The following is a 25,108-nucleotide window of genomic DNA, read 5'->3' on the forward strand; positions in this document are numbered from 1 at the left end:
GAAAATAGATATAGGAGACCACTTGGGTTGTTCACACATTATTTTCCAAACAATTACTTTTGTATTGAAAATACATTTTATTACACAAGTAATAAATACATACAAAGATGCAAGTAACAGCATTTATTATTAATCCCAAAAAAGAACCTCAACATGAATGAACCAATGTATTTGGCACTTTTCTGTCCTTCACTTGTTCAACAATTAAGGGTCTGGAATTCAGACCAATAGCTATCAAAAAGAGTTTCTCTCCTAGTCTAATCCAGTACATGCCATGCAATGTCTACAATTAACCAAAGGCCATGGTGGACCCATAGGTTTGCATGCAAAAATTACTATTCATTTTAAATATGAAGTCAGGAAACTGTGACCCAAAATGGGGCATGAAGAAAAAACAAATCATTTGAATTCTGAATTATATTCTAGTGTCCCCTTTCTCACATTTCAACCTTCCAGAAACATTTGTGACTTTTTCAACCATCCCTTATTTTGTTTTCCATTCCTCTTTTTAGAGGATGTGCCATGCAGTTGTCTTTTACATGGTGAGTGAGAGTGTGGGTTCTTCTACAGGAGAGGGTAGTGCTTCTGTAGTTAGGACCTGGCGTTTCTCTCAGTCTCTGCCAAGCACTCCCGCACCAGTCCCCTGGCATGGATGATACCTTTGGGGAAAAGTAGGATACACCAAAATGAACAACTGTCATTCACAGACTGAATGACAACTCTCTAACCATGTTAGAGAGTTAGGAAGAATACTATTGTGTAGTCTAGATAATGCAGTTTGCATTACCACACAATAGAGGTATTGTATTACTACAGAAGTTTCCACATTACCTCGTTTTATTCTCTCCATGGCGCTCTTGCTGCCGGCGTAGGTGGGCCGGATCTCCTTCCCCAGCTCCTCGATGATGGCCAGCAGCTCTGAATACTTACTCTGGGGCACCTGGCTGCTGCTGGATCCCTGACCACACAGGGACAGGATAGGAATAAGGCACTTTACCAAAGGAGTTACTTACAATGTAACGCCGCATTTCTATTAACATGTCAATTTTATTTTCTGCATTGTAGAATTAGCAGAAGCAATTTGAGTGTCTGTACCTGTGTAAAGCCCAAGGAGGGTGGTGCGTAAACATCGTTCACCAGCGGCCTGTAGGACTGCAACGTGGCCAAGTTGGCTGCTGACGGAGACTGGATGTTTCCAACTGTTGGGAGACAAATACAAAACAAATCTAGGGTCAAATATGATATTACCGTTCACCAGATAGTATAAAACACTGAAAAAAATAAATTGGTACAAATTCTACATATTGCATGTTCACATTGCCAACAATGCCCACAGTTGTAGTGAGCATGTTTTTTTCTAATGCAATAAGCGTTGTTAAACACTAGATGTCCTCGAAGGTTCATAAAGGAATACCCTGGCAGCTCAATCAACAGCTCCGCAAGAGACCATCATGGAGGAAGCGGAACAGGGCTGACTAAAGAAGCCAAAGTGATACATTTTTGTCACAACGTAACGACACCCTCCAGGATGGCATCCGACACAGAACGATGGGGATTATTTTTCGGAACATATGGAATTTCACACCTCTGCCCTTGTTTATAGCCAATGAAGATGAGGCTTTTTTTACATTAGTAATAATGGCGGATATGAATTAGCCTAGCTCCCAGGATCTGACCTTATATATAACTGGACAAAAACTACAGACACGGTCTTTCTCCAGGTATTCTCCGAAACACCGAATTTTTAACACTCGATTTAACGGATGGATGGTTGGATTTTAACCGATATTGTTCTCTTACCCTGGTTCCCGGAAGTTCCTGGAATGTGCTGGTGGACATTGGGTTTGTAAGACATTCCCAGAGACATTGTAAATTAAAGAAATAAAATGACCCGAAAATCAAATTCAGTGAAGCGCCTGTCTCTCACTTTTTGTTTACAGCAACGGCACCCGGCAAATATGGCCGTCACTTTATATTGACACCCACAATGCATTCTATCACCATAGACAATCCCGGATAGCATTGACCATAGTCAATTCGTGATAATCTGACCGAAAATGCTTCAAACGCGATTTACACAACTTTCAGTACATTAGAAAAGCAAAAATACTTCTAGCTATTATATTTAAATGACATGTTATAACTAATTCACGTAGGATTTTATTTTATAGAAAATAATTTTTAAATTGTCTGGCTGCACAGAACACATCTCTAGACCACGTAGAACTCAAATTTTAGTAGAATTTCAAGCCTAATGGACTATGAAAATATTTCGTCTTGAACATTGATTCATCTTAATTATAACAAAATATAAAGTAAAAATAAATAGAATTCGCCTATAAAAGCTCCTATAACGTGTGATCCTAGTGTGGGTTAAGTCTATAGCCCATCCAGTTACACTGTTGGTCAGATGGTGATGACTCGTGCAACAGTATTGCTTTTGTTCGGCCCACTTTGTAGTAGACCACCATAGCAGAGCCGGAAAAATAAAACATAAAACAGTCAGTTTAAGATTACCTGTCTTTGTCTGGGGATTTGGAGAAGCATCCATTGTTGCCTCAATTGGCCACACTTTCCCCTCCCAAAATGTCCCTCTTATCTAAATATTAACCGCAAAGATCAAACAAAATCGTATCTACTACAAGACACGTGCACCGGAGGCCCCTCTTCTAAAGATTCTCCCGTCTTCTCTCCAAAACTGTGATTGGGCCCGTGCAGATACGATGTAACCCCTCTCCAATTTATGGTAGAGGACGCGGTCAGTCTCTTGACCATTGGTGGACAAGGCAGCGGCCACGTTCTACTGCCCAATCATAGCTTTCAGCGTCATTACCCCATGGAAGTTGTGGGATGGGACTGACCCCAACTGATGGCCTAAGATCTAACACAAAGTAGTGGGGACCTGTTATGATTGGTGATGATTACAGAGTACAGCACATCATATAAGAAACAGTTTGACAATTAAGTATACAAAAACAAAACAAGGAGTGAGGAAAATGGTATTGAGGAATGATATCAAAACAGTGATAAACAGAATTCAAACTTTATCCTCGGGATTTATTGATCATTAAGGAGGTAGAAATCTTACTCATTTAAATCATTTAATACAGATTTGTTGTACAACAAGTCAGTAAAAATATGAAATTACACCGTCCTTCAAGTGTTAACGGCTATTTAAGCAAAAAACGGGTTTCTTATGTCCAGACATGACACAATACACATTGGTATAGCAAAGTAGCATCCTAAACTCAGGGTTTTTACATCATTTAATCTTCTGCCCCTATCCATCCCATCTCAAGTGACAGAAAACTGAAAAACAGATATAAAAAGTACCAGAGTTCAAGCAGCAATGTTGCAGACTGGTGGAGATTGGGTTCCAGTTCAGAATCAGAGGGGGAACAAGAGCCCAATCCCAAAAACCCAGAACCCTTGAGTCACATGTCAAACTCATTCCAAATTTTCACTCCCTTGTACTTGATTAATGAATTAAGGTCACTAATTAGTAAGGAACTCCCCTCACCTGGTTTGAGTTTGACACCCCTGTTTTAGATATCCATGAAGTACATAGGGCAGGGGTGTCAAACTCATTCCATGGAGGGCCTAGTGTCTGCTGGTTTTTCGTTTAAATTAAGACCTAGACAACCAGGTGAGGGGTTGTCCTTACTAATTAACTAATCAATCAAGTACAAGGGAGGAGAGAAAACCCACAGACACTCGGCCCTCCGTGGGATGAGTTTGACATGTGATCTAAAGGATCAGATAGATATGAGCAAATATGCTAATTGATTCCACCTTTGCCTCCAAGGTAGAATCTTCACCACATTGGATACACCTAGCCAATCCTTTCAGATTTACACACACCTACATGAGGTAAAAAGAAAGGGATCAGTTTTGAATTCATCAATAAACTATCTTGAATACTAGCTTTTCATGTAGCGTTATTAGACAGCTTGTATTGACAAACAAGATCTGTCCTTTCACGTGTAGTTCTATAATACCACTCCAGGAGTGTATCTACTGTAGTTTGATAGTACAAGATAAGAATCTGATGCCACATATCAAACAACCCGTTCCGAACATCTTTTGAATGCAGAGGAATAAATGCAGGAAAATAAACAGGTATTTTAAACCATGCACGGTCACAATTCTTGATAGTCAAGCTGTAAACAATTCTGTAGGTAGAAAGAATACACCCATGTTTGATACACTTGTCTGTCTGAAAGAAACAAGGATTGCGTCGGAAATTACACCCTATTCCCTAGATGGTGAATAACATAAAAGTAGTGCACTACCTATGCAATAGGGTGTCATTTTAGATGCAACTATGGTGAGAGTAGTCATCATGCCCCAGACTTGACAGAGTAAAATCTAAAATGAAGAAAGAAAGTTGGTGTGTGGTCATGCATCTCAGGTAGACATTTTGTAAAACATCTGTTTTTAAAAAATTGTCACTGTGTAGCTTAACGAACCCCTGAGCACTGTCCTGTCACCTGTAGAAAACAAAAACCTAGGTGACGTCCCCCAGCCTTCAGTAGAGAAGGCAGTGGTAGGAACGTCACTAACAGAAAGCACAAGCCATCATTTACATAGGAGGAGTGGGGAGGGGTATAGGAGGTAACAGAAAAACAGTCTCAGGCATTTTTAATAATGCCTCTTCGCCAGCATCCTCTACTCTCCCCGCTTTATCACCGCAGCCTCTTCTAAATCTTCAGCTCTGAATCTCAGAGGAATAGTAGTCGTCAAGCCAACTCCTCTGGATGACAACAGGGAGACTGAGTCTCCTCTTTGGACATGAACCCTGAAATCTTAACTCTGCCACCGCGGTTTAGCTACATGGAGAACCACAAGCAGCACCTCAGGAGGAACGGAGAGGGAGGAGGAGGGGTGGTGGTGTAGCGTCAAAGTGGAGATTCAGATGGAAATATGGTCATATCCCATCAGGTTGGGTCAAGAACCCAGGGTGTGGAGGAGAAGATGGGGGTCGAAGCCCATCAGGTCGGACTTGGTGGTGAACCCATGTTATGTGTGTGGCTGAGGCTCTGAGGGTGCAGCTGCTGCCACTTCTGCTGCTGCTGAACAGCCAGTTGCTGAGACTGGTCAGACGACAACAGGATGTTGGTCAGAGGAGAGACGCAGTTGGCTGGAATGATCAGGCCTGGACAAAAAGAGACAGATGGGAAATAACCACGTTAGAATGAAGGAAACAAATAATTTCAACATCTGTTCATTTATAGTTCACTTGTTGGGGAGGAGAGGGACCAGCTTCTACTTTAGTAGAATACTACTCCGGTAAAACACATAACAGGTAAACAGGTTGTGACTTACCTCAAACATTTAAAAAATGCTTCTGCCCACACTTCCAGCATCAACTTACCCACGATCCTCTGCCCGTCCTCCGTCCTGAGACGGACAATTTGCATCTTGATGTTGGTTCCGCTGACGGAGGACAGGACTCCCTCCACCTTGGTCCACACGCTGAGCACAGAGCCACACAAGACATAGTACGTCCTGCAGCGCAGACCCACCTCACACTGCAGACCCACCAACGCCTTCTTACAGTTACCACGCCTGGAGGGAGGAGAGGGGGTTAATTAACACATGATTCACCTTTTTTCTGACTAGTTCATTAAAACTATACTGGTAAAGAGTAAAACCTGGTAGTGAACTTGACAACTTCACCAAAACCACAGCTACAACTTTACAGACATATGCGAAACGGCACCTACCAGTAAGCATGAGAGCAGATCTCAGCTGAAGACTTGTACTGGTCAATCCAGTGCTGCTTGGCATCGTCTGACAGCACCTTTTTACACTTCTTCTTGATGTCAGCGTAGGCCTCCAGTTTCAGCTGTTTGCCTGTGTTGGGTCTGTAGACCAGGAACAGCCTCTTCTTACTGTTCACCTCCTTCACCAAGATAGCAGTCTTCTTGTTGTTCCTTATCTGGGGATCAGCAAAATACATCTAGCGTTTGTAAAACAAAAAACAAAAATGCTATGGCAATAAAAACTCACTAGGTATTTCATTGAGTATGAAAATCAGAATGTTATATTTGGTGCCAACATGTAGAGTTTGTCAAACTCCGAAGAGACGAAAACATCTGGTTGGTCTTTTGGTACCTGTACATAGAAGCCATCGTCTGGACCACTCTGCTCAGCCCAGGCGTGGGTAGCATCCTCCCAGGACATGCCTCTCTCCACACTCACCTGAGACACAGAAACAGTATTTACAAAATGGAAAATGGCTACCGGTCTGTTGGGGATGTAAGAAATAAGAGTTTCTTGTTAAAACAGTTTCTATTCCTGTCTATTGAGAAAAACAACGGTCAACCATACCGTATAGAGCTCCACGTGTCCGGAGGTGGAGTAGCCTGGAGTCAGGAACTTTTTGGCTTCCATCTTCTTCACCTTCTCATCCCCAGAACCCAGGTCTAGAAAGAGAACAAGATAAACACAATACTAATCAGATCCACATAGCAGCCATTTTGTCCAGACCCTGTCTGAAACCATGGGTAGTTGTTTAATACTGTGTCATGCAGAGTATAGTCCCTCATTCACAGTAGCTGGCATTCATCTCCTTTAACAGAAAAAGGTTTAAGGATATTCCTCTCCGGTCTTACCCAGAATGCCCATGTCGTAGCGTCCATTCTTCTTGGCGTTCTGTATGACGGCTGCCAGTGTGTCAGAGAAGTACTGGAACAGAGCATTCTGCTCCTGCACTGCCATCCCCAGGATACGGTTCAGGAACTTCCCTATGTTGTTGTAGTCTGGGGAGGAGAGAGGAAAGTGTCAGGTGCAGCAAGAACCGTACAGTCTAATACTTTTTAATGTCATCTGACAAGGTTTAAAGTCAGAGCCAGTCTCACCTTTGTCCAGAGACAGGATCCCTGATCTGTCCTCCACATTGATCAGACCCACTCCGATCAACCCATGACGGATCTCTGCCAGGGAATAGGATGAAGACAGTCCCACATCAGATGGAAGTAAGACCACAGCCATGCACCAGAAATAGATTAACTCCGTTTGTGGACTGAGCCAGTCGTGTGAATTATAGACATTATGAAAGAATCCCCAGTATCAAGCAGGAGAACGGAATTTTCCCTGGCTCAAAATAGGGACATAAATCCTGTGACTGTCACAAGATCTGTCCAGACACTAGAGACATACCTTTGTAGAAATCCCCTTCGAAGTTCGATGGAGGATTCACTAACGGAAAGTCCAGGTTGACGATGGACTTCATCACAATCTCCAGGGCATTTCTGCCATACTGTGGATTGGAAAAGAAAGGAGTTACAACCAGAACTACAGGGAACCACACACACACACAAGTTCTCTATCTGCTTACTTTGTTGTCAAAGTTGAACCTGCTGAGATCTCTCGTTTCTGTTGCTCTTCTGTCTCCATGGGTGAGGGCACCCTGTGGAACACATATTACATGTAGCATCAGTGGCTCAAACATGGGTGATAATATCCACATTTTCCACTGGTCAGATCAATTGAACCACTGACAGGACATGTTCTTACCAGGCTCTCCAGTCTCTTGGCCACAATGGAGGCAAACCTCTGTTCCCCAGCCAGCTCAGAGATGAGGAACACATACTCAGGAGCCGTCACCTGGTTAGACCTGTGGGTCCTCCCTGAGAGAGAGAACGAGACGTCTGACAATGGCACCATTAAGCAGAACACACATTGAATTAGTCTAAATACCTCACACCTGCTATTCCCATTGAATCAGAGTGGAAAAACCCCAGAGGAGACATACCAGCTAAATTAACTACCATCAGCCACCTTATCAAGACAAGTAAATCCTACAAGACAAGAGTGAAAATAAAGTTTGATTTAATTTCTATACCATTTTCACTTAGTGATCCTTCAAAGGTTTTGTAAAATTTCAGCTAGTGATTTTGAAAGTAGCGCTCACGAGCCAAAATTGGTCCCCGAAAATTGTGCACAATTGTGTACTAAGTCATCCATTTCGTATGATATGTTACAAATTCCAATTCGTACAATATATACGAATTTGTAAGTGCTTAAGATCCCGGACTGCATCTTTAAGTCTCAGTGCTTGAGACTGTATGTGTGTAATGAAACCACAGCCAGAAAGACTTTACTGACCAAACTGCTGTATGGCTCGGTCTGCGCTCCAGGGTAGCTCCAGGGTCATGTGGACCCTCCTCTTCTGGTTTTTCACTCGCCGGTCAGCCTGCAGGGAGATGCCCGAGCTGGCCGCCTCTGAGATGATGGCTATGTTCTGGAGAGGGAGAAGAACAAGGTTAGGAATGGTTCTGTGCCATTGTTTGGGACTACTATATACACTGCTCAAAAAAATTAAGGGAACACTTAAACAACACAATGTAACTCCAAGTCAATCACACTTCTGTGAAATCAAACTGTCCACTTAGGAAGCAACACTGATTGACAATACATTTCACATGCTGTTGTGCAAATGGAATAGACAACAGGTGGAAATTATAGGCAATTAGCAAGACACCCCCAATAAAGAAGTGGTTCTGCAGGTGGTGACCACAGACCACTTCTCAGTTCCTATGCTTCCTGGCTGATGTTTTGGTCACTTTTGAATGCTGGCGGTGCTTTCACTCTAGTGGTAGCATGAGACGGAGTCTACAACCCACACAAGTGGCTCAGGTAGTGCAGCTCATCCAGGATGGCACATCAATGCGAGCTGTGGCAAGAAGGTTTGCTGTGTCTGTCAGCATAGTGTCCAGAGCATGGAGGCCCTACCAGGAGACAGGCCAGTACATCAGGAGACGTGGAGGAGGCCGTAGGAGGGCAACAACCCAGCAGCAGGACCGCTACCTCCGCCTTTGTGCAAGGAGGAGCACTGCAAAATGACCTCCAGCAGGCCACAAATGTGCATGTGTCTGCTCAAACGGTCAGAAACAGACTCCATGAGGGTGGTATGAGGGCCCAACGTCCACAGGTGGGGGTTGTGCTTACAGCCCAACACCGTGCAGGACGTTTGGCATTAGCCAGAGAACACCAAGATTGGCAAATTCGCCACTGGCGCCCTGTGCTCTTCACAGATGAAAGCAGGTTCACACTGAGCACATGTGACAGACGTGACAGAGTCTGGAGACGCTGTGGAGAACGTTCTGCTGCCTGCAACATCCTCCAGCATGACCGGTTTGGCGGTGGGTCAGTCATGGTGTGGGGTGGCATTTCTTTGGGGGGCCGCACAGCCCTCCATGTGCTCGCCAGAGGTAGCCTGACTGCCATTAGGTACCGAGATGAGATCCTCAGACCCCTTGTGAGACCATATGCTGGTGCGGTTGGCCCTGGGTTCCTCCTAATGCAAGACAATGCTAGACCTCATGTGGCTGGAGTGTGTCAGCAGTTCCTGCAAGAGGAAGGCATTGATGCTATGGACTGGCCCGCCCGTTCCCCAGACCTGAATCCAATTGAGCACATCTGGGACATCATGTCTCGCTCCATCCACCAACGCCTCATTGCACCACAGACTGTCCAGGAGTTGGCGGATGCTTTAGTCCAGGTCTGGGAGGAGATCCCTCAGGAGACCATCCGCCACCTCATCAGGAGCATGCCCAGGCGTTGTAGGGAGGTCATACAGGCACGTGGAGGCCACACACTACTGAGCCTCATTTTGACTTGTTTTAAGGACATTACATCAAAGTTGGATCAGCCTGTAGTGTGGTTTTCCACTTTCATTTTGAGGGTGACTCCAAATCCAGACCTCCATGGGTTGATAAATTTGATTTCCATTGATCATTTGTGTGATTTTGTTGTCAGCACATTCAACTATGTAAAGAAAAAAGTATTTAATAAGATTGAATGAAATATTCAGATCTAGGATGTGTTGTTAAAGTGTTCCCTTAATTTTTTTGAGCAGTGTATATATTCAACTGATTCTATAGATCTGTGACTCAAACAAGCAGACTGCCCCCCACTGCCTTGCACACAACCTACATTTCTCAAGTCAATGTGCATGTACCCCTCGCCAAAGTCAGAAACATGGGGTAATACTGTTCCATTCTCTCTTCCTCCTCCTATCTCTCTCTTCCCATCCTCCCGTACCTTCTCTCCGTCCATGAACCTCTGTTTCTCTGTGAGGTTGAGGATCTCCACAGGAACATCCAGTTCAGAGCGAGACTCGTAGGAGATGCTGCCATCATCATTACTGACCACCCGGCCTTTACGCCCAGTCATCTGGAACACAGAGAGGAGACAATGTGAGAACAAAACAAATAATCTAAAAAATGGTAAGATGGTCAAGAGGTCCATCTCTAGCTTTAAAAATGTACACATTTGCAGTTAACAATGAGAGGACTTTTAGTTTCTTTTAATAATTGATATTTTATTTTGTCCAGCTCCCAACAACGTGCCATTGTTATTTGTATCCATATTTAATTGAACCCGCTACCTCAGCCACGTTGTCGGGTCCTCCCAGCTCGTCTATGAGTTCATCCAGAGTGTTGGGAGGTAGATCCTGAGCCAGCTTCTCCAGCTGGTCCAACAGATCTCTCTTCATCTGCTGAGCATCTTCCACAGCATCCTGACTGGTCATACAGCCGTCATCTACCTCTACCTTGGCTGATGGGGCGATAAGAGGGAGGGATAGAAAGGTTGAATGTTCATCTTCATCTGCTCATCCTGGCTGGTTATACAACCCTAACTCAGACTTTAGAGCATACATTGAGGGCAATGGGAGATTAGCACAGAAGTCCGACTCCACGCTCACTTACGGAAGGTGTGTTGTTGCTACTAACTCACCTATGGCAGGTGTGCTGGAGGTCTTGACTGTTGGGGTGGTGAAAGCAGGCCTGGTGGAGCCCAGGCCAGAGGCTAACAAGGCACTGTGGATAGAGTCTGGGTCAATGCTCTTCTTCTTTTTATTCTTCTTCTCCTTGCATTTCTTCACCCCTTTCCTCTTTCCAGACAGCCAGGGGTCTGGAACATGGGGGAAACATATGAGACTATGTTAGGTAGGTAGTTAGCTCGTAATCATCAGTCTTAATCGTCATCAAACTCCCTCTCTCACCATCCTCCTCATCCTCGCTGGAATCATCCTTGAAGGGGTTGAAGTCGTCTTCGTCATCTTCTCCCGAGCTGACCGACTTGAAGCTGTCGTCACTCTCTGCATAGTCCTTATCAGACTCCACTGATTCGCTGTCGTCAGAGCTGCTCCCCGACAGACCACCTGACTTTCTCTTCCTCTTCTCTGCCTTCTTTATCTCAGCACCTGCAGGGAGGGAGAGAGAGAGAGAGAGGAGGGAACATTAACATTGGTAAACATAGCCAAAACACTACATTAGTGTTGGGAGACTTGAGTCTCATATGTGGAACAGTAAGCCAGAACATTACATAAAACACCTACGATGAGTCAAAAGTTCACGCAAAAAGAACACTGGATATGCAAAAAGAGATCTCTTGCTGCTGAAGTAACCAACTGAACAAAACCAAGATCAAACTCTTCACTGTCCCATTACAGACCCAATGACTGCCCTTTCCTACAGAGAGAGGTTGGCTAACTGCCCTGCTGTACCTTTCCTCTTCTTGCCCTTCTGCTCTGCTGCGGCCTCGCTGGGCAAGGGGGTCTTCATGGCCGGCAGGTCGATGCCCAGCAGGCTGAACAGCTTCTGTCTGTCTGGAGCTGGGAAGTGCTTCTCTACAAGTGACTGCAGCACACCTCTGAGAGGAAAAGAGCGAGAGAGCAAACACCTTGTTATAGATGGTACTAGCATACACCTGGCATTAGCATGTAGCTAGCTAACTTTACAGCTGCTCAATAGATTCCATATTGTTTCCCAATATGTTCTCTCGCCGATGTTCCTTTGAGCAAGGAACTTAACACCCTAAACTGCTCATTAGGTGCTGCACTATGGCTGCCCTCTGCTCCAGCCTAATATAATATATGCCATTTAGCAGACGCTTTTACCCAAAGTCATGCGTGCATACATTTTACGTATGGGCAGTCCCGGGAATCGAACCCACTATCCTGGCAGCGCCATGCACTACCAACTGAGCTACAGAGGACCAGCCACTCTCCAACCTAATGTGTTTGTGTCAGGGTTTCCGTTAGCCAGTAATAGATGATTTTTTACCATAAAAAAATAATAGAAAAGCCGATAAATAAAATTGGCACCGGCCAATTGTCCGGGAGAAGAAAATAAAAAAAATCCCATTGCGAAATAACGCTTTGTAGTCTATTCATTGATATAAATACATTTGACCGGCCATGCTCATCAGTCTATGGGTTAATTAGCATAATGTAGGCAAGTCAGTTAAGAACAAATTGGTATTTACAATGACAGCCCGGCCAAACCCTCCCCTAACCCGGCCAAACCCTCCCCTAACCCGGCCAAACCCTCCCCTAACCCGGCCAAACCCTCCCCTAACCCGGCCAAACCCTCCCCTAACCCGGCCAAACCCTCCCCTAACCCGGCCAAAACCTCCCCTAACCCGGCCAAACCCTCCCCTAACCCGGACGACGCTGGGCCAATGGTGTGTCGACCTATGGGACTCCCAATCACGGCCGGTTGTGATACAGCCTGGAATCGAACCAGGGGGTCTGTAGTGACGCCTCAAGCACTGAGATGCAGAGCCTTAGACCACTGCGCCACTCGGGAGCGTGTATATTCCTTATACATCTTATTTATCACACTTTATGTATCGTAATTATCACACGTGCACAGTATACAGATAAAGGGCCTTTGAGCGGAAAATCTGCCAGACAGTGCTTTTATAAGCCCAATAACTGTGCAACAATTCTGAATTCAATTGTGTTTTAACAATAGTTTTTGGGCCACAATTAAAATGGAGTAATGAAGCAATGAGATGGAGGCAGTATGCATTTTGAAAACATATAGCTACTTAATTGTTTGAAAGCTGAAAGTTTTACAACATTTGAGGCATGTTTTACCTTGCTTCAAAGAAGCCTTGGCAAAATCTGTGGAGGCAATTATTTTATAAAGACTTCCATATGCCATTGAAACCAGTAGACTACTGCCTTGTGCGCATTGCTCTGGTAATAACTTTAAGAAATAATAGTTGATCAACATTTTAAGCTAAACGTTCTGATCTGTTGCATCAGATGCATTTTTTTTTAAACTTTTTTTTTTTATGTAACATAGGCTTACTGGTTGTATGAATTTGGGATCTACCGTTCAACAACTGTCCCAAAGTCTGTTTGGGCTATTTCTCTCTCACCAATCTGACCAACAGAATAGGTAAACATTTCTACTATGGGGGATAGTAGATTGACATATGGACGTGTCACCTATGAGCCTAAGCCTAGGGGAAGCTTTCCCTAAGTAAATTGAATTGCCAAAATTATAGAGCCTAATTAGGCTACTCGGTCTATAGAGAAATACATAAAATAATTTACAATTAGGCAACTACAGCATGATTTGGCCACAGAGGATCATTAGCTTCGCCTAGCCTTAAAAAATAAACGTTTTAAAATCGCATTGCCAACAGCCAGCACACGCAAATACCAAATAGATGATTGTTGCGTTGCGACTGTCAGTGAAAAGTAGAGGCCCAGCCAGGCATATCGCAATATTTTAAAATTCAATCATAGGAAAACAGTTTGGAAAGCAAATGGCTATTGCTGTAAAGAAAAGACAATAAAAAGACTAATCTGTCTGTTAGTTATCAAAATTCTCAGCCTATCTTATTGGCATCAGCGGAGCGAATCGGCCATATCCCCGGTGAGTGCGCACTACGCATATTCACTCTCATTGTTGGGTCAGTGCCACTTTAAAGTTTGTTTTTGGCCAATAATTTCTTCCTCCAGTTTAGATGGACGCCATATTCTATTTATCTCTCCCCTTCTCATAGGTCTATTATACGGACAAGGTCGTTTTTATTGATCTGTTTGTCAGTGTCAGCAGGGTAGGCTACCCTGTAATTTGTCTTATTAAAAAAGATACTGCTAATGTCTCCATGTGTTTTTCCCGTGCAAAGAAATAAGAAATATATCTGATATAGCCTATAGCCCAGGCCTCCACGCTACACGCATTCAGCCATGCATTGAACAGTCTTTTTGAGAACAGTGATTCAGTTACAGTGCATTCAGAAAGCATTCAGACCCCTTGACTTTTTCCACATTGTTACGTTACAGCCTCATTCTAAAATTGATTAACACCGTAGGGATGGTGCCTGGTTTCCTCCAGATGTGATGCTTGGCATTCAGGCCAAAGAGATATTGGTTTCATCAGACCATAGAATCTTGTTTCTCATAGTCTGAGTCTTTAGGTCCCTTTTGGCAAACTCCAAGTGGGCTGTCATGTGCCTTTTACTGAGGAGTGGCTTCTGTCTGGCCACTCTACCATAAAGGCCTGATTGGTGGAGTGCTGCAGAGCCGGTTGTCCTTCTGGAAGATTCTCCCATCTCCACAGAGGAACTCTGGAGCTCTGTCAGAGTGACCATCGGGTTCTTGGTCACCTCCCTGGCTTAGGCCCTTCTCCCCCAATAGCTCCATTTGGCCGGGCGGCCAGCTCTAGGAAGAGTCTTGGTGGTTCCAAAGTTCTTCCATTTAAAAATGATGGAGGCCACTGTGTTCTTGGGGACCTTCAATGCTGCAGAAATGTTTTGGTACCCTTCCCCAGATCTGTGCCTCGACTAAATCCTGTCTCGGAGCTCTACAGACAATTCCTTCGACCTCATGGCTTGGTTTTTGCTCTGACATGCACTGTCAACTGTGGGACCTTATATAGACAGGTGTGTGCCTTTCCAAATCATATCCAATCAATTCAATTTACTACAGGTGGACTCCAATCAAGTTGTAGAAACATCTCAAGGATGATCAATGGAAACAGGATACACCTGAGCTCAATTTCACGTATCATAGCAAAGGGTCTGAATACTTAAGTAAATAAGGTATTTCTGATTTTTATTTGTAAAACATTTGCCAACATTTCTAACAACCTGTTTTCGCTTTGTCATTATGGGATATTGTGTGTAGATTGATGAGGAACATTTATTTAATCCATTTCAGAATAAGGCTGTAAAGTAACAAAATGTGGAAAAAGTCAAAGTGTCTGAATACTTTCCGAATGTACTGTATATTATGAAATTATGACTATCCAATCAACTAATCACATTACGAATAGTAGGCCATCTTACATAAGTCTGTAAATGTGATGATGCATGGAATGCTTTATTATAACAGTGCATTTTTATGGTGAAAATGTGCATCCCCAAATGTCAAACTTGCGTGCCGCCTATGCATAGGCTAGTGACTTTGCTGTTCGTTACTCGTCTTGTTGCCTGAGGAAAATTAAATGTGGACAGTTATTCGAACATCTTCAAAGTGCACGATAAGGACACACGTCATTGCATCCTTGACTTGCATGTTCTGTTAAGATTAATTACCATAATCTAAATGTGATTACTGTCATTCTGAGCACCGTGGGTGGACGCCAGAAATCAGGTTACGCACTCAATGCATATGGGTTGGGTAAATATGTCAGAAGTCTGGTAAATTAAAATGCTGCCGTCAAATGTCCAGTGCCACATTTTCGGAAACCCTGGTTTGTGTGTATGTGTGTTTGTATATCAGAGTGGTTGGATTAAAGCAGAAGACATTTCCATCACGTATGGACTAATAAAGTATATCTTATAAATCTGGGTGAAAAGTTACTTGGCGGTGGAGACAAAGTCGTTGAGCTCTCCTCCTCCTTCCTCCAGGGCCTCCAGTGTTCTGGCCTCTCCTGTCGACTGGAGACCAATCACCACACACTGTAGAGAGAGAGACAGACAGGCCTTGAGTCGCACACAGTCTGACGGTATACAGCAAAATGTCTGGGAGAACACCAGTCACCTCTCCTCAAACCAACCAAAGGAACCAAAATACACTAGAACCAATATGCAGGAATATGATATGAATGTGGCAGTTTTCCTGATCTTCTGAAGTCAGAAAAATCTAAATTCCTGGAATAACAATCTCATCTTTCTACCTTCTGAAACCTCCCACCCACCTTTCCGTTTTTGACCTCGTCCCTGGCGAGCTGCACCACCCTGCGGACCTTGGAGGCGATGCAGAGGTACTTGAAGAACCTCTGGTGGGCCGACCAGAACTGACCCCACATGGACTTCTTCATCCGCTGCTCTGCATCCATCAGGTTAGCAGCCGCCTGGAACTTCTCCCGCGCAGCCACCCACTGAAACATGGAAAGAGAGGATAGAGTTAAAACACACACCGTTTCTGTTTCAATCTTACTGAAAAGAGCCCAGGGATAACTTATGTTTAGGTTTGGGATTAGGTCAAGGTTCCTTACCAGGCGAACAGACTTGTTGTACATCTTGATGTAGTGGGTTGTCAGGGGAACCTCCTCGATCTTGAACGTAACGCCCGTGAAGCTCAGCTGCCTGGCGATGTACATCCCCCTCAGCTTCATATCCATGGCAACTATCTCCATAGCACCCACACCTCTGAGGACAAGGCAATACAAGGGAGGGAAATTGTTATTTGGAATAGATATTTAGTCAAGGACAAATTTAATTTGTGATATACTAGATATCAATAGGCATAGAGAAGGTGAGGTATAACAAGACCTTTGCAGGAGAAGTTGTCCTACCAACCCAGATTTATCGGCATATTCATGTTTTCTAACAGTTCTAGTGGGTTGAAGATGTTCTGCCTCTACAGATTCCATCTGCCAAAAGTCATAACTTTAAGGTCGCTTGCTGCATCCATTCCATGGCTGTTTTTAAAACACATACACCACCGTTCAAAAGTTTGGGGTCACTTAGAAATGTCCTTGTTGTCGAAAGAAAAGCACTTTTTTGGTCCATTAAAATAACATCAAATTAATCAGAAATACAGTGTAGACATTGTTAATGTTGTAAATGGCTATTGTAGCTGGAAATGGCTGATTTTTATTAAAAATGGAATATCTACATAGGCGTACAGAGGCCCATTATCAGCAACCATCAGTCATGTGTTCCAATGGCACGTTGTGTTTGCTAATCCAAGTTTATCATTTTAAAAGGCTAATTGATCATTAGAAAACCCTTTTGCAATTATGTTAGCACAGCTGAAAACTGTTGTGCTGATTAAAGAAGCAATAAAACTGGCCTTCTTGAGACTAGTTGAGTATCTGGAGCATCAGCAATTGTGGGTTTGATTACAGGCTCAAAATGGCCAGAAACAAATAACTTTCTTCTGAAACTCGTCAGTCTATTCTTGTTCTGAGAAAGGAAGGCTATTCCATGCGAGAAACTGCCAAGAAACTGAAGATCTCGTACAACGCTGTGTACTACTCTCTTCACAGAACAGCGCAAACTGGCTTTAACCCGAATAGAAAGAGGAGTGGGAGGCCCTGGTGCACAACTGAGCAAGAGGACAAATACATTAGTGTGTCTAGTTTGAGAAACGGACGCCTCACAGGTCCTCAACTGGCAGCTTCATTAAATAGTACCCGCAAAACACCAGTCTCAACGTCAACAGTGAAGAGGCGACTCCGGGATGCTGACCTTCTAGGCAGAGTTGCAAAGGAAAAGCCATATCTCAAAATGGCCAATAAAAATAAAAGATTAAGATGGGAAAAAGAACAGACACTGGACTTTTTCTTTGCAACTCTGCCTAGAAGGTCAGCATCCCGGAGTCACCTCTTCACTGTTGACGTTGAGACTGGTGTTTTGCGGGTACTATTTAATGAAGCTGCCAGTTGAGGACCTGTGAGGCGTCCGTTTCTCAAACTAGACACACTAATGTATTTGTCCTCTTGCTCAGTTGTGCACTGGGGCCTCCCACTCCTCTTTCTATTCTGGTTAGAGCCAGTTTGCACTGTTCTGTGAAGGGATTAGTACACAGCGTTGTACGAGATCTTCAGTTTCTTGGCAATTTCTCACATGGAATAGCCTTCATTTCTCAGAACAAGAATAGACTGACAAATTTCAGAAGAAGGTTCTTTGTTTCTGGCCATTTTGAGCCTGTAATCTAACCCACAATTGCTGATGCTCCAGATACTCAACTAGTCTCAAGGCGGCCAGTTGTATTGCTTCTTTAATCAGCACAAGTTTTCAGCTGTGCTAACATAATTGCAAAAGGGTTTTCTAATGATCAATTAGCCTTTTAAAATGATAAACTTGGATTAGCAAACACAACATGCCATTGGAACACAGGACTGATGGTTGCTGATAATGGGCCTCTGTACGCCTACGTAGATATTCCATACAAAATCAGCCGTTTCCAGCTACAATAGCCATTTACAACATTAACAATGTCTACACTGTATTTCTGATCAATTTGATGTTATTTTAATGGACAAAAAAAGTGCTTTTCTTTCAAAAACAAGGACATTTCTAAGTGACCCCAAACTTTTGAACGGTAGTGTACTCTGCACCACTACGACAAGTTACTAGTGCCTGTCTCACTCACCGGCGCTCCACAGCCTGAATGAAGTTGCTAAACTCTCTGAAGGGGGTCCCCTCCCCCCAGATGCCCAGCCGGCTCATGTAGGCCATGTTACGGGGCTCAGACGCACCTGGACAAGGACACACAGTTAGATGGAGAACACTTCCATTCATTTAGGACATAACATCTTTCCTGCACGATATAATATAGACTCCGCTCAACATTCGAAGTGTGAAAACATCAGTAGCCTGTGGTTAGTAACGTACCAGTTGCGCTAGCGTACACCACCCGTGCCTTGGGCAGTTTGTTCTGCAGCTCCAGGACGGCCAGTCCAGTCTTGGTGGGTTTGGACGAGCCGATGGGACAGACATTTTTGGCTTTGTGACACTCGTCATACACAATCTGAACGGTCTTGGGTTAAGGAAAGGTGGTGTTATGTTCACTAAACAATTGACACTTCTAACAACCGGTTACTACTACTTCTAAGGGCAGTTATATAGACCCAGATGAAGTACTCTCAATATAATTTGGACAAATTGTATTACAAGGGCAATTAAGTTTCTTTTTTTTGTTCTTTTCTTTTTTTACAGTAGTCGTCTGGTGGTCAGTCAGTGAAAGGATACAACTCCGTCGAAGACCTGTCCACACCAGTGGAGCAGCTGTTTGAAGCGGGTCTTGTACTTCCCTCCAGACTGGCTCTCTCCTATCAGAGAGGAGTACGTAGCGAAGATCACCCCCTTCTTCACACTGCCGTTGTGTTTGGACGAGATCTTACCATACTTAAACTGGGAAACAGACAAAATAGGACATGTTTTTGAGTGAAGGAGAACAATACCTTTTTATGCATGTGAACACGTAATTTTGTAAGGCAAATATGAAAAGGATATCCAGTGTGAAGGAACCTCTTCAATTTATTACCATGTAAGAAACATGCATGGTGATGTACATTTGCACCCAGTGGTCAACCTCTTACCTTGTTGAGGGAATAGACCGGAATGTTCTTGGCTCCGATGTCTTTCAGATCCCTCTCTGCATCATACTTCAGGTCATTAGAAACACTGAACCTGTGAAGGAGATGGAATATATTTTGTGAAATGGGAAAATGTGTGTGTACCATCATCCTCCTTCATTGGCGGGATGTATCAAGTAATCCTAGTTTTGGTTTTACCAGAGTGATCTCTTTCTGCCCAGAAGATAGTTCTCGTAGATGATCCCAGCGATGGTCCGGCCCTTCCCCACTCCGGCCCCGTCTCCTATCAGATAGGACGCTCGGTCACCGTTAGGGAGGAATGTTTCATGTTGCTATGGAGACAAGAAACATTTCAGCACAAGGTATGTGAATAATCATCTACACTGGTACATAAAGTAGTGCCAAGCTGTAGTAGGGTCTTTATCTAGCCAGGTGAGCAGTAGTGTAAAGGTGTAGGATATTTACCTGGGCAGCGTACGTGATGGCCTCCAGCTGCAGGGCAGACAGCCAGCCGCGGTCGATGGTCTCCTCTGGTATCGACATTCTGTACCACACGTTGGGAGGATTCACACTGGACAGGGAGCTTGTCTCCACAACCGGGTCTGGGTGACGCAGCCCGATCCGCACTGGAACAATCAACATGATCAGTCAACCAACTGCTCAATGAAACCTTCATTTTGAATCAACTCCTCTGCTGCCCCAAAACAAAGTGACCTCTGCATGGGCTCCACCTATCTTTCATCAAGCAATACGACATGACCATGACAGCTTCAGTAAATGTGAAAGGAAACTAAATAGTTGGGAGTACTCAGAGTAAAGCTTACATTTCATGGGCATGTACTCCGCATATGTCTCGGCATGACCCAACTCTTCATCCTCCTCTTCCTCAGCCTCCTCCTCCTCTTTCATTCCTGGGAGTTTCTAATAAAAATATATCACTGGTTATTAAGAGGTCTGAAGTATTTCAAAGAAACTCAGGTTCTGTCATTCAACAGGGGGAACGGGTAGAGATTTTACTAGGACTACTACGACGCCTGCCTTTTGGTTAAGAGTCAGTGATGCCACAAACTCACTAATGTAGGTGAGAAGCTCCGCACTTTCACGTCATCGTTCACCCAGATCCGAGCGGCGTCTTTACCCGACACCTCCTTTATCCCGTTGTTCAGATCCACTGTGAGAAGAACAGAAAGAATAGAGGAATCATTAGTGGAAAAACAGACGCCAACTGACCAAGTCCATTAGAAACAAAGACTTCCACACACTTAGCCATGATTCACTTGGACTGAACAGCCCATGTGCAAGGTCACGTCTTAAGTCACCTCACTACTTCTTAAGTCTAAACCAACCGTAAATAAAGTGGATGTGAACTGTGAAAGTGCCATGAAGGTGTGAAAACTGGACCCTTTTACAACAACCCTTTCATTTCCCTCCCGTGATACATAACACTAAATTCTGAGATGATCCCTGATCCTGTCCATACCTGGTTTATGGATCATCTTTGTCGAGACCAGTATTATCTCTGCGAGAATGAGAGCATTGAACACTGATTGAGCATAGTCATGTTTGGTACACATTAATGTGAGTTAAGTTAATACTCTGTACAATTAAGGGTTTTGACATGGCTGTTACATCCTGGTCAGCCTTTTCCAAACAATACACATGGGAATGGCATGAATGGATTGCACACTGGTGCTCAAAATAACATGGGCAGAAAACATTTTTGGCTACATGACATCATTCTCAACTGCCTCTTCTAACCGAAGATCTGCACCTTTAAATACGAGCAGTTTCAGCCCTTCAATGGCTTCCATCCCTTGACAAGGTCACCTCTGATCTTAAAGAATGGTATAGAATAGGTGAGACCCATACGGTAGTGACATCAAGTGAAAAGCCATTTTTGGAGCCATTGGAACCCAGTCAGGGTTCCATTAGTACTGTGACTCACTGGTGCCTGTTGCTGTGGCGACCGGCTGGGCGATGTCTGGCGGCGGCTTGAGCCTCATGAGTTCCACCAGACTACTACTCTTCAGACCGCCTGTCCTCAACAAGTCCTTCAGCTGGATCTGACACACAGAGGGAAAGATATACGTTATAACACGGAAGGCTCTTTAACTAAAGTTTAGTAGTCCCTCAATTTTTTGCTATTTTGCAAAGCAGCATAGGAAGTGAAGAGCCTCTCAGCCCTCATGAACTCCACCAAATCAGAGAGCACACACATCTGTATATTTGTCATTTTCAGCAGCATTTTTGTCCCAGGGCAAAAGCATTTCCTCCACTGACCTGCTCTCTGCTGGAAGAAACCACTGTGGAGACTGAGGGGAGAGCCGTGGAGGAGGTGAGTGTGGAAGTGGACCCCCGCAGGGCTGAGGGAGTGGTATGGACTACCTTGGTGACTGTGATGGTATGTCTGGCCGTGCCTCCAGTTGAGGGCTTGGTCACAACGATTGTTCCCAGCGATGGCAACTGATTCAGTTGATTTAAGACAAATGTTGTGGTTGAGGCCTGAGGCTTGTGCTGGTGGACCAGTGAGGAGACAAAAGACAGGGGAAAAGGGTGAGATGTTACCGCACAGAAATTATACTGCAGTAGAACGCTAGACAATTCGATTCACTATACAATTTGCAAATAGGTCGAGTAGTTTTTAATTCAAGGTATGTTTTCTGAAATGTGTAGATAACGCACAAATATTCTGGGTCTTTTTTAAATGGGAACAAACAGGTGAAAACATTTTCAAACGGAAAGCAAACTTGCTGGGCAAGTTTAAGCAGTGGCTGGCTTCTCCATTTCAAAACCCTGGTTACTAGTTGACTGAATAGGTTTCTTAGTAACAGCACACTGTAAGCAATCTTTAGTTGAATAGAGTTCCTACCCTGATTGTGACTGTTGGAGTGGGTGGAGCTGTGACTCCCGTTGGCTCCATCCCCGAGCCAACACCCAGGGCACTGATGGAGATGGACTGGAGGAGAGAAACAAAATTCACATCAGCACCAGAGAACACTACACATCTGAAGCAGCGCCCAGGCTGTCCTTTAGTTATGTATTCATGCAGATCAGAGGAAAGGAGGGAAAGCCACTACTGAGATGCTGGGAGGAGGCCACTATAACCTATTGAGATAATAACTATATAGTACTTTTCATTCAGAAGAGCTAGAAGTAGGGGTAGCACAATTACTGTGTAACCAACAGTTATGGATGAAGGTCTTCATGAAAATAAAATAAGCGAGAAAATTTGCTCTTTTTTTTTGCTAGTCAAACGGTTATAACGGGGACCGTGGTCAGTTGGCTGATCAATGACCGTCACAGCTCTATCTAAAAGCCACTTTGGACTACTGGGAAGATGCCTCCCTCAGTTTCACCTACCTGTGGGGTTGGAGAGGGCAGTGCAGCATCCTGAGGGTCAAAGTCAAACAGGTCGTTTGGGCAGATGCCGCTCTCGCTCAGGGCTGCCAGAAGCAAATCCTGTCCAGGATCCATCATCTGCAAACAGCAACAAACTGGTGAGTGACATCAGCAGCAGGGGACAGATAGGGCAACACCTCTCTATCCACTGCTAGTGATCTAACCAAAACAATTGTGTCTGTAGTTAAGACTTTTGTACATTGGGCTCTCTCTGACACCTTGGATTTAACAGTAAACAGTCTGTAGCACACCCTGCTACAACACACTATTTCACACAGGGAAATAGAAGCATAATAGCTCAAACAAAATAATTCAAACTACGCTGAATAAGAGTTGGGAGTTTTGAATCAACTGCCCTCATAAATCATTAGCAACAGATATTTCTCAAACAGACATTGGGACCATCTAACGCACAGCACCATGTGTCAGAGGTGTGATCACTGACTGTGTTGACCTTATTTATCTATCAGTTAATCCAACCATCAGACCAGAGAACTTCACTCAGCTACATAGTGACTAGCTGTGCACTCATAAAGTACAGTGTTGGTTGGTTGCTGCTGTAGATGTTTGTTGGTCATAAAAACAATAATAGGTGCCATCCAGAGATTATCGAAAGAGCGTTTTGCCTGGCATGTGGCACCTGCCGGCATGCTGCAAGGATGTTTGTAAATGTTGGACAGCAGTTTCCCAACCCTAAAAACAACTCGGTCAAGGTAGACCGCACGAATATTCTGTATTTACACACTTAAATATAATGTGCAGATCCAGGTGTATGATCTTGAGAACTTGTCTGGTTACAAAGTGACTCGGACACCGGCACGTGTTTGCACTGACTGACTCCCTAGTCTCAACTTCCTGGTGTGACGTCGTTGCTCGCTAATGTCAAATCGAACAACGTGTTCTAACTAGCTTATTAGGCTAAAACAGTCAAATTATGAATATGTCTTGCACAAATACATAGCCCAGCTAGAAAACAACACACCTAAAAAAAAGTTAACAGCATTGCAATATTCATAGACTCACTGTGTGGCAATATTAGCTAGCTAACGTTAGTTAACTAGCTAGCGTGCTTCCAACTAAATTGACCATTAATAATAATTAGCTAACGTTAACTCTCCACATAATTGATAAGTCAAGTAACTATGGTATCAATGAACATCGATATTCAACTGTTATTTAACTTATTCAACTTATTTCTGTGGGAAAACAACCTTACTATTCACTCGAAAACAAGTCCAATTCACCTTGGCATTTGTTTGCATGCAACATAACTAACGTTAACTTGGCTGTTAGATAGCTTGCTGGATAACTTAGTTAGCTGGCTAACCCCTATGAATTTGACTACACTCAGCAAAACAATATAACGTTACTAAAAGACAGCCCAAATAACGCATTAGCTAGCATTATTAGCCATAGCTAGCTGTATATCTACAATAAATAGCTAGCTAGTTACTACTAGTAATGTTACAAGAGTATTTAGCCACCCAACGTTAGTTAGCTCAAGTTACCCTAGTTAATAGCAAACTAAGATGTGGTGGTGTTATGTTCAGTCACAGTTAGTTACTAACGTTAGCTAGCTACAGTAAGATAGATGGCTAACAGCTACAGGTAACTGCCATTAATTGAAAGAGGACAACAAAATACAATTTCACGAAAACAACATGTCACAGCCTCACTTTGAACACTTTACTGTGATCCTCGGGAAATCACCAATCATTTTCAGACATTTGTGCCTGGCAACAACACTCACTTATCAGTGAACGGGCGTTCCGTTTATCGCTGCGTTAACTGGGGATATTACCCTATTCGCTTCTCTGTTTTCTAACCACCTTCCGCCATCTTTACCAAACCGCCAGTCGCGTGTTGGTCACGTGACGTTTAGCCCGAGCTCTGGAATTTTCAGGCGAGAATTCTTAGCGCTCCGTCCATAAAAAATGATTTCCAAGTGGCTACGGGGCGTCCGTTGGCGATCACCAATCAATAAAGAAAAGAATGTTGGCATTTCAATCATATTTTTGTAACCTTACAGAGTCCAGAAACAGAGCGCTAAACCCGTGTCACGTGACCACGTGAGGTCTTTGACGGAAGTGACGTCTAGCACACGTTTCCTCATTATGCAACATATGTAATTTGGAACCCCCATGTTGGTAAGGTTCAATATATAACTCATTGGTAAGGTCAGGGCAAAACGTTAGCCGGCCTTTATTAGAGGTCTGTGTGTCATGATTTCAAATCATAAAGTCAATTCAAATGTCTACTCCTCCGTTCTGCATGTTTTTATATTGCATAAATCAATAAATCAATAGTAACCCAGTCTAGACCATAGAGAGAGAGACCTCCCAAAGAGCAAGCAGCAGCACAAGGCAAGGAAAATCTCCCTGGAAAATACAAACCTTGAGAGG

The 25,108-nt window shown here is 43.8% G+C and overlaps 2 protein-coding genes across 6 annotated transcripts; both read right to left on the bottom strand.

Annotated features, from left to right (window-relative positions):
* Positions 1-53: 53 nt before the first annotated feature.
* Positions 54-2,747, bottom strand: LOC121574479 (cyclin-dependent kinase 2-associated protein 1). Of its 2 annotated transcripts, none has more exons than XM_041887095.2 (4): positions 2,518-2,747; positions 1,096-1,199; positions 832-958; positions 54-659 (listed from the first exon to the last, which is right to left on the bottom strand). In XM_041887095.2, the coding sequence occupies exons 1-4, from the start codon at positions 2,549-2,551 to the stop codon at positions 592-594; spliced, it is 333 nt and encodes a 110-aa protein (XP_041743029.1). In that variant the 5' UTR covers positions 2,552-2,747; the 3' UTR covers positions 54-591. The 2 variants fall into 2 exon arrangements, with proteins under 2 accessions (XP_041743029.1, XP_041743028.1); XM_041887094.2 differs by lacking the exon at positions 2,518-2,747 and adding an exon at positions 1,801-1,972.
* Positions 2,748-3,651: 904 nt separating this feature from the next.
* LOC121574139 (protein strawberry notch homolog 1-like) lies at positions 3,652-24,777 on the bottom strand. Of its 4 annotated transcripts, none has more exons than XM_041886757.2 (33): positions 24,508-24,777; positions 22,668-22,784; positions 22,177-22,263; positions 21,588-21,821; positions 21,253-21,370; positions 20,788-20,826; positions 20,381-20,478; positions 20,132-20,228; positions 19,773-19,933; positions 19,506-19,639; positions 19,311-19,401; positions 18,961-19,122; positions 18,604-18,739; positions 18,362-18,467; positions 16,257-16,410; positions 15,957-16,139; positions 15,620-15,717; positions 11,519-11,664; positions 11,015-11,215; positions 10,747-10,923; positions 10,397-10,566; positions 10,051-10,182; positions 8,113-8,248; positions 7,522-7,634; positions 7,343-7,414; positions 7,165-7,264; positions 6,864-6,938; positions 6,618-6,764; positions 6,334-6,428; positions 6,118-6,204; positions 5,727-5,941; positions 5,375-5,568; positions 3,652-5,155 (listed from the first exon to the last, which is right to left on the bottom strand). In XM_041886757.2, the coding sequence occupies exons 2-33, from the start codon at positions 22,782-22,784 to the stop codon at positions 4,992-4,994; spliced, it is 4,239 nt and encodes a 1,412-aa protein (XP_041742691.1). In that variant the 5' UTR covers positions 24,508-24,777; the 3' UTR covers positions 3,652-4,991. The 4 variants fall into 4 exon arrangements, with proteins under 4 accessions (XP_041742691.1, XP_045078486.1, XP_045078484.1 ...); XM_045222551.1 differs by having other exon boundaries at positions 21,693-21,821; positions 24,457-24,777; XM_045222549.1 differs by having other exon boundaries at positions 24,457-24,777.
* Between the last annotated feature and the right edge of the window lie 331 nt (positions 24,778-25,108).

Source organism: Coregonus clupeaformis, chromosome 9 (assembly GCF_020615455.1).
Source record: "Coregonus clupeaformis isolate EN_2021a chromosome 9, ASM2061545v1, whole genome shotgun sequence".
NCBI classification, from domain to species: domain Eukaryota; kingdom Metazoa; phylum Chordata; class Actinopteri; order Salmoniformes; family Salmonidae; genus Coregonus; species Coregonus clupeaformis.